At 34.5% G+C, this 10,115-nt stretch overlaps 1 protein-coding gene across 1 annotated transcript; it reads right to left on the reverse strand.

Moving 5' to 3' along the window:
* Positions 1-4: 4 nt before the first annotated feature.
* On the reverse strand, positions 5-7,563 carry LOC107301030 (RAF proto-oncogene serine/threonine-protein kinase-like; the record flags this gene model as incomplete). The annotated part of the gene is made up of 5 exons (XM_015830299.1): positions 7,452-7,563; positions 6,649-6,751; positions 4,993-5,150; positions 921-1,016; positions 5-128 (listed from the first exon to the last, which is right to left on the reverse strand). Coding segments are annotated over exons 1-5 (570 nt in total), but the record flags the coding sequence as incomplete, so codon positions are not given.
* Between the last annotated feature and the right edge of the window lie 2,552 nt (positions 7,564-10,115).

Raw genomic sequence — 10,115 nt, forward strand, 5'->3', positions numbered from 1 at the left:
TAGTAGTACTGACCATGTGGACATTTGGGGTAGAAGTGGATCTCTGTCTTTGAGAAAGGGAACATTCAGGAGAAGGATTTGTTCCACTGAATGTGAAGACATGAGGTGTAGAATATCTATGCTGAGAACTAAGGAGAGAAAACAAAATTATAGACGCATGCTTTTGTATAAAGAGATTAGCATTAACTTGTGAGAATCTATAGAACCTATTTAAGAATAATAAGTTTTATAATATACTTCTCCAGGAAATAAAAAGTTATTTTGGAAAATGATCATAGTTTCACAACTAATCCATCTTGGTTTTTTACACCAGAGATCCCCCTCCTCCACATATGGAGGAGCATCCTAGCTATGTCCCACATGCCAGGGGTGAGAACTATGAGTGGTGGACAGGAGGCAGGTGCAGTGAGTGGTGGGCGTTGGGGAGCTTGGGCAGGTATGCACTGTGCATCACTACTGGCTGGGGCCTTCTTTCCCAGAAAAAGGCCCAGGCCTGGACACAAAAAAGGGCCCTGGCTGTGGTGGCACAAAAGAAGGGCACAGCTGGTAGTGACATGCAGTGTGCTGGGGTGGCAGTGGATGGGGTGATGCAGCAGGCAGTCCAGCAGAGAGAGGTGGGTGAGGAGAAGTGAAGTGGAAGTACTTATTGCTTTAGATTGAGAGGCAAAAGGAATCGCTTCTTAACTTATAGTGACTGTGCAAAGCTATATACTCCTTTGCAGACAGCCTGAAGTGTTACCGAAGAAGTGAATCAATTTGAGATGAAGTGTTCTTTCCAAAACACCTTACCATTTTACACACATGAAACATGCCCAGAAATTCGTAACAATTTTTTAAAATATCAGCTTATGTCATTACTGCTATGAATGTTGTCAAAAACAGTAACAACCTAACACAATACAACTTAAAGGGCCACTTACTTAACAGGCATCCGAGACACAGATTCACGTATTCGCCGAGTCATCAAAGGAGGTGCTGAGATACCACTATCACCAACATTTGAATGTGGAAATAATCTAAAATCAAAACATCCAAAGGATAAAATTACTGAGTTCAAGAGATCTTAACATTTCAACCAGGACAGCTGTGTTTTCTTCAAAAAAAAAAAAATCATCTTAGGAAAAATTATAATCAATTGATACAGTATTTAAGTTTAAAAATGCATTTGCACGGGACAGTATGCCATACCTAGAAGATATTGTGCAAAACATGATTAAGCAAAGTACAACTTAGCATGATAAACTTAGAATTCTTTTACCAATACAATCTTTTCTCATTTTTTTCGTGATAGCATAGTATCTTAGGGAAGGGAATAAGGATTGCTATATTCTGGTTCTCATTTATCTTGAGAATCAGTTCTTATAAACAATTAAAACTATATCTTTGAACAGATAATACAGACAAAATGCTTCTGTTTGGAAGTATAGAGCTGTGCACTTTTTATTAACAGAATCCTGCTATGTCATCTCACGTGCTCCAATCTTCTTTTATTTATATATTTATCTTGATTGTCTCAATCTTCAACTGCTTCACTCTTCATATCTCTTTCTCTCCCTTTTTCTTCTTAATTTACTATTCAGCCTTGTTTATACTTAAATAGAAAGTAATAGCACATGTATGTAAGTTGTAGAATGCAGATGTGCATCTTCATGGATTGTTACTATGTAATAGTGAAGAGGCTTGCATAGCTGAATAATGCAATGAGCCTATGCTATTGGAATATTCATTCCCAGAAGGGTCTCATGACAGGAAAGTCATAAAAAAGGGAATCAGACTAAATGCAATCCACTGGAGAAAGAAACGGTAACCTATTCTAGTGCCCTGACAAGAAAACTACATGGACATTCGCAACCACAAGATATCAATATGATACTGAAAAGACAAGATACCCTGATTAGAAGATCAGCAATAAACTCCTGGAGAAGAGCATATTGCAAGTATAAGTAGCACCAATATTTATTGTGTGGCTAGATTAAAGCCAAAAGGATGTGTCCAGAGGCAAAAGAAAAAGTTCAGTGCTGCAAAATATGTGTGCCATTGGTATGTGAAATATCACAACCATAAACCAAGGCAAACTTGATGTTAACAGAGCAACATCAACAAGACTGAACACTGAATTTTGGGAATCAGCACATTGAAACTTCCTGGAATGATACTTCATAGAATCAAGCCTTCTACTGCATGGTCCAAATCTATGTTCCAACCACATGTGCAGAGGAAGCAAACATTCTGTGACAACTTGCAGCACTTTGTCAACACAAAACCAAAAAGAGATTCATTATAAATTATAAATGACTGGAATGCCAAAATTGGAAATAAAACAGTGTCTGGAATAATGAGAAAATTTAGCCTCAAACAAAACAAAGCAATAGAGTTAGGCCCAAGAAAAATGAATGTTTATAGCAATATTTCATTCCCACAACCTAAAATAATATCAAAGCAACTATAAGACCTCCACATCTCAGAATAATATCCTATTATGATTATGGAGTGAAAGCAAATAGGTTTAAGGGATTCAATTGATAAAAAGAAGAATAGTGAGGTGAAATTTGTGATATGATTATAGATCAAACAGACAAAACTACCCCAAAATGCAAAAGGAACAGTTGTTTGACACATTAAAAATAGCAGAAGGCAAAAAATAAAAGGAAACTTTACCTAACTAAATGCTGAGTTACAGGGAAGAGCAAAAAGAGACAAGGAGTTACATTTAAATAAACAGTGCCTCCCCAAATGGAGGATAAAAATGGGAAAGACAAGAGATTTAAGAAACAAAATTACAAAAATGAAGGAAAACTTTTAAACAAAGATGGGCATAATAAAAAAAAACAAAAAAGGAAAGATCTACTGAAGAAAGAAAATATAAAGAAAAAAATAGTCCAAATATATGGAAGAACTATAGAAAAAAATATCCAAAAATCAAATATACAAAAGTTTGATTACTGAATTGGAACCAGATATTCTGGAAAGTGAATTTAAATGGGTTTTAGAAAATACTGCTAACAATTAAATTAAGCTGCAGAAATTGATAAAATAATCAAATTACTTAAAATTTGTAAAAATGATGCAGATAAAAACTATATATGATTTTTAACTGGTTATCAAAAACACAGCAATAACCAAAGATTGAGAAATATCTGTTTATCTTCCAATTTTGATAATCTGTAGAATTTCACACTACAATACTTTCACACTACAATACATTATCTTATTGGCATATCTCACATGCCAATAAGATAATGCTGAAGATTTTACAATCTAGGTTTCAACAATAGATGGAACATGAACTGCCAAATGAACATGCTGGATTCAGAAAAATCAGAGGCATTCAGGATCATATTGCTAAGATCTGATGGATAATAAAAAAGGCAAGAGAATTCCAAAAAAGATGCTTATATTTTCTCTATTATACAAACAAAGGCTTTTGACTGTGAAGATCACAACTAATTATAAATAGCCCTTAAAAACATGGGTGTACCTGTCCAACTCATTTAACTTTTGAAGTATTTTTATGATGACCAAGAAACTAAGTACAAGCAAAATATGGAGTAAAAATAGTTGTTTGGTACTTGAAAGAAAGATGATGATAGACCTAAATCAAATGTTAAAGTGCAGAGATATCAAATTGGCCACAAAGGTACAAATCAAGGCCTTGACTTTCCCAGTGGTAAAATGCTACTCTGAAAGCTGGACCATCAAAAAGATTGAACAAAGAAATGCTTCTGAACTCTAGTTACTGGAGAAAATTGTTAGATTACCTTGGATAATTTGGGAGAAAGGTATCAGGTGGACACATACTATCACTGATGACACAAACATGAGCTTATAAGAATTCAAAGAAACAGTTACTGACAGATAATCATGGTGAAATGATAGCACCAAGTTGGAAGTGACTGAATAACTGAAAAATGACAAAGGGCTATGGAAAATTTTTTGGATTCAAATAACTTTGAATTTGAGGCTCTCCTAACAGTTACTTGGAAACATGCTATTTCAGGTTCAAGTTCCAAAAATTATCAAAATGATTGAAACAACACATAATGAATGCAGAACAGCCACTCTGAACTCAAAGCAAACCATTTTGATTTTAAATGTGTTTGCAGATTCCTTGCAAAAGGAGCAACTTGTTATTCTATCACAAGAATCATATTAGCTTTAGCAGAGATCTTTAGTACAATGTCAGAACTAGGACAAAAAAAACCTGGCAAAGAAAACAGTAAAAAAATTACCAAAGGACTAGTAGACCTGCTTGCTCACTGGTTCTTTAATTATAGTTTACTGAACAAATTACATTTGGCTTAGCTAAAACATGGAAAGCTATATATCACAATCTGTAAACCACTATGATTGGATTCACCACACCAAAATCAAATAAAACACGTTTTGGTTTTCCATGTTGGCTGAATCAGACTATAAAATAAAGTTGTTATAATTAAAAGTTGTTTTTAGATTCTATGTAAGTACTTTGCTTTGCACACACTATACACTATAAATTTAGCTGTAAATTTGCAGCAGTGAGTGAAATGACAAAGATTCTAAACAAATGGGAGGGGCAGCTAATTTTACAAATACTTTTCCCCATTCCTGATAATACCTGTTGAAACAAGCACCAGAATTAAAAACAAAAGAAAAACAAACAACTGAATACTTTAGGGAAACTGCACTGGCAACAAATATAGACCAAAGCCTAACTCCTGCCAGGTGTACTAAGGACAAATAAAAAGTACAAAAGATGTAGCTAGAGTGCATGATTAAAATGACGTGCACACAGTTACTGCATCACAGATTGAGGCATTAGATAGGAACTAGGCAAATGAAATGCCAACATCAAATAAAATAGTTTAAAGTTTCAGAAAAATTCTCTGCATTTTTTATACAGAAGTTTAGGAGAGAATCATCAAACAGGCATTTCAATAATAGGGTGACCAGCTTTTTTTTCTTTTTCTTTTTTTAAAGCAATCAGGGTTCTGCATTATTTCAACAAGTCCTTACAAGAGCTGCCGGATATTGCTCCAGTCCACACACATAGTTGGAACTTTTGTGCTGCAGTGCTCATGGAATTTGTAACCGCAGGTTTGGCATCGGAATCCATTTAGTAAAAACTTCTGACAGATGTCACAGTATGCAAGCTTCAGAAATGTTTTCCGTGCCTAGAAAACAATTGCAATTGTTTGTCACTTATGTTGACAATTATGAAGAGCAAACAACTTTCAATAAATGTGTTTTCAAAAACTAACTTTAGTTTATATTTTCAAATAGTTTCAGTATATTTTCATGGGCACTGAACTTTTATAACAATCAGCAAATTCTAGCATTGTGATCAAATTTTAATAAGCACACAGAAACAAATAAATACTCAAACAGTTTTCTATCTGTTTGTATGTATATCATACAGAGAAGAAATTCTCAAACTTTTCTTTAATTCCTCCCCCTCCCCAAAAAATTAAGTACATATTGCATTTGATCACAGTTACCTTTTCTTCTCACTATGTACCATATCAATTTCAAAGATTCTTTGAAGTTCAACATACCCAAGGGGACATAGGTTTCAGGGAGTCTAAGCTGTGCTAAATTTACAGATGGATTAAAAAAAAATACTTTCGAGTATCTTTATATATCCTAGCCCAATGAATGCATTACTAAATGAGAAAGGATCATGAAATTGTGTGTTCCAATCTTTATAAACTGATGACAAGGGCTTTTACATCATACAGAGAACTACACATTTCATACAGAGGATTGCATGGTCAGAAAATTTTAGTGTCTTTCTTTACAGCTTTCGCACCAATTTTCAGAAGTTTCAGAAAAAAGAGCTGAAGCTGGCATGTCCCACGCTCCCTTCATACTTTCATTTTGTAATGCCTGTACTTGATTAGTGAGAGTGTTCTGTTACAATCATTAGACCAAAATTGGAAGAAGCATTAAGCGTAGCAACTGCAATGATTCAGGTGCCTAGAGGATCATAATGTAACAAAAATTAGTGTATTTTCTGCCTCTTTCTTCATGCAAGGAAGGTCAGAATATCTTTGACTACTGAGGTATATGTATATGTGTATGTATATGCGTATGTATGTGTATGTGTATGTATATGTATATGTGTATATGTGTATATGTATATATGCACCAGGAAAACCCATTCACAAATTTGCTGCTAAGAACTATAAAGGAGCATGAAGAATGGAAAAAATATTAAGTGGTTAAGGAAATTAGTTTGTGTTATTTCCATTAGTTAAAAAATAACTTTCGAACAATGTAGACACTGATGCACGGATCAAAGGAGGAACTCTGTAGTTCACCCCTGACTACTTTAGGTATAAAATCTAACTAATGTCTTAATGGACATTAATGGACATTAAAAAAGGAGACTTTTTAAACTGCACTTGATAATTCTTAATCTTGCAAGGAAAATTGTCCAATGCAAGCAAGAAAAAACTGTAGGAAAGAAAAAGACACTATACTACAAGACTAGTGAACAAAACTGTTCATTTTATATCAATATTGGAAAGACCAGAAAACTCTATATTATAGCTTTCTGATTTACATGTTTATTTTGTAAGAAGACAATAGGATAAAAGTCTGTATAGAAATCTAGCAGCATTGCTTTCCAAAAAGCATTTCCAGTTTTATAATACAAAAAGATCAACCTACGAAGTTATGTGTTGTGAGTGGAACATGATCAAGGAAGTCAACTTGTAATTCTTCTCCAATCAAGGATGCAGCATCTGTACCCCAATCCAATCGTGCTTTTTTACTACAAAAATAAATAAAATCTCTTAAATATCTGCAAGCACTTTACTTTCCAAAGATGTTAGAATTATGCAAAAAACAATTTGGAAACTTCATTTATTTCAGATAATTGTTAGAAACAGAACTACCCTAAGATACACATGATAATATATTGTCCGTGGATATCTGCCCGGAGGCCAAAGGTGGCACGTGATAAAACATATGAAACATCATCATACAAATACCATCATTGTGTAATTAGGTCAGCGATCAGTACAGTATATAAACACATAATGTTTGCACTTCCGTACTGATGTCATTGTATCTGTTATTTTGGCATCTTGACTAACTTTGTTAAAGATGGTGCTGCAGCAGCTATATAACCACTTGAAGCTTAAGTTATCTGGAATACACATTCAGGAGAAGAAAGGAAACTGACATCATCCATGAATTGGGCTTAATGTGGCCTTCAGTATAAGCCTTAGAGGGGCTGAAGTTATCCTCTCCAGCAGCCTGGTGCAGAATTATTTGATCTCGTCCTATAAAAGGCAGAGGAATACCTAAAGCAAGAAACATAGCCGATTTGTAAAAAGAAAAAGAAAAAAAAGAGTCCTGTCTTAAGAGAAGAATCTGTAACTGCTATATGAAATGAAATATGCTAAATATTATCTTAAATAAATTCATGGGAAGAAATTATTTATATTCAACTTAATTCAAATTCTTACCCTTTGTGTTGTAATCGAAAAACAGCACAGCATTCTGGCTGCAGACCTCTAACTTTGAGTGCTTTCATAAGACAGTCATGAAGAGTCATTCCATTACGTACATTGACCTGTTAGGCACAAAAATAAAGTTTTTCTAATTCCAAAAGTATAAACTATTATTTAGCTTCTTAATCTTCATATTTCAATTATACCGCAATTGTTTTTAAACTTTGGAAGACTCAAATCATTAGACAATAGCCAGATGCCTTAAATGCTGGTAAACGCTTAAGTTCAATGCAGCAAATAGAACTGAAATTTCACCTCCTTACTATTGTCAATTCCCCCCCCCTTTTTTTTTGCCTCTATCCCGGTAATTCTGTAATGCATTTACTTTGAAAAAACTAAATTCAAGCAACTTACAAAATGCATTGAAGATATTGACTTCTGATCACAATAGAGACCAGAATTTCTGTTGCTAAGCAAGGCAGTTTTTAAGTGAGTTATGCCTAATTTTACAGCCTTTTTTGTCATGATTATAATCACTGCAGTCATTAAGTTTCCCCCAATGACTTTGCTTATCAGAAGCTGACAGGGAAGATCGCAAATGGCGATAACGTGACTATGGGACACTGCAAACATTGTATATTCATGTTGGTTGCCAAACTTCCAAATTTTGATTACATGTCCATGGGGATACTGCAATGGTTCTAAGTGTGAGCACCAGTCAAAAGTCACCTTTTTTCAGTGCCATTGTAACTTTCAAGTTGAGGACTACCTGTAATTACAATATAGAAGCAACTCTGCAAGAGATTTACTTCTCAAGAGAGAGAGATACATTGTCCATTATGTTTGTTAGGGGTTTAGTTACATTGGTACTGTAGCTGCTTTTATTGATTGTTCTTGGATCTAATTATTTTTGCAGGATGGAACCAGGATGAATTGGAGTAAGAAACTGAACAGAGATAGAACATCAGAAATAAAGCATTATTTTATTGGGACATAGGATCAATGCATCCAGACTTTTGCAGAACTATAGTAACTATTGGGATTACTTGCACCTAGATATTGACAAGTCCAACTGGTTTTTTTTTAAATCTCTTGAAGAATTCCTGTCACACAAAGTGATCAACTCATTTGAAGACTGATTTATCAACCTCACCTAGTCTCAGAGACACAAATTTGTTGACATCTGCCTCAGTTCCATCATATCTGGATTATTGCAGTAAATTATACCAAAACCAACTTCAGGGAGAACTTGAAAACTACAACTGGCCCAAAATGTAGCAGCCCAAATGTTAGCAGACACTGCACTGAGAATGTAGGACTGATCTTCTAAAATAGCTACTGTGCTTTTAAATTTGTTTCTAGGCTACAATTCACACTGCTACAGATGATCTCCAAAATCCTAAATGGTTTATCATCTATACATTTAAAGGAACCCCTTTTTCAATCTGGACCTAATGCCTATTGAAACTGTATTTGAAGGCCTTTAGTTTATTTTGATGAATTGTTTGGTGACCTTTCTAAGCGAATGCACCTACATTCTTGGATTATATTCACTTGGAAATGATCTCATTTCTTCACTAAAATCCTTCTAAAAGTTGAGAAAATCTTCAGTTCTAGGAAGCTAAATTTTCTGATAGATTGATATATATTGATGTACTGATTTAACCCCTTGCTTTTTTATTGCTTATTACAGCTGTTGTTGCACTGGAATTTATTCTGCTCTTTGGGGGCCTCAAGCACCCATTTAGGCAGCTTAAAGCACCAAGTGTGACTTTTGTGTTAAGAACTAGGAGAGTAATGGTAGAGAAATAGGAGCACAAGCCCTCTATAAACTAAAACGCTCACATTCCCATATAAAAAGCTCCAAAACTAGAGAAAATGGATCAAAATCACGCCACCATAATTTAACAACAAATTGTCTTAATTCTGTCCAAAGTCCAATTTTAGGTAAAAATAATAAAACACAGGTGATAATACAAGCAAAGGACCAGTGCCGGTGAAACATGTTTATCCACACATTAAAATTATCTTAAATTTCCCAAACTACTGAAAAACGGGTTGAAACATGCTGACTGTTCTCTTCTAGTGATATGACAATGACTTCCTAAATCCATCCAGATGAGTGAGTTGCTACCCCACATCAAGGACAAAACCAAACTAGAACTAAGGAGAAATTTTCTGACAGAACAATCAGTGGAATGAATGGCTTGCCTTTAGAAGTTGTGGGTGCTCCTCATGGGAGGGTTTTAAAAAAGAGATTAGACTACCATTTGTCTGAAAAAGTATAGGCATTTCCTGCTTGAGTCGGGGGTTGGACTACAAGATCTCCAAGATCCCTTCCAACTATGTTATTCTGTTATTTTAAATCAATACTTTAAATCTATGGATATTGTTGTAAACTGTCCAAAATTGTATATAGAATAGACAAAATACAAATTCTATGAATTAATATTGTTAGCATGGATTCCTACCAAATTCATAATTTTAGATTTTGATTGAGAGGAAACCTGGTAACTGTTAATCCTAATAAGCAATTATGCAGATTAAGGCAACCAAGGAAAAAGAAAAATATCCCTGGAAGAAGGGAACTAGACATGAGAGGTTTCTGTTTCTGCCTTTTAAAAAAAAACTCACAGAAGACAGTCCAGTAGCTTTACTCTTATATTGGGTTTCTTTACA

The sequence above is a fragment of the Protobothrops mucrosquamatus genome, unplaced genomic scaffold, assembly GCF_001527695.2.
Source record: "Protobothrops mucrosquamatus isolate PMUCROS unplaced genomic scaffold, P.Mucros_1.0 scaffold9648, whole genome shotgun sequence".
NCBI classification, from domain to species: domain Eukaryota; kingdom Metazoa; phylum Chordata; class Lepidosauria; order Squamata; family Viperidae; genus Protobothrops; species Protobothrops mucrosquamatus.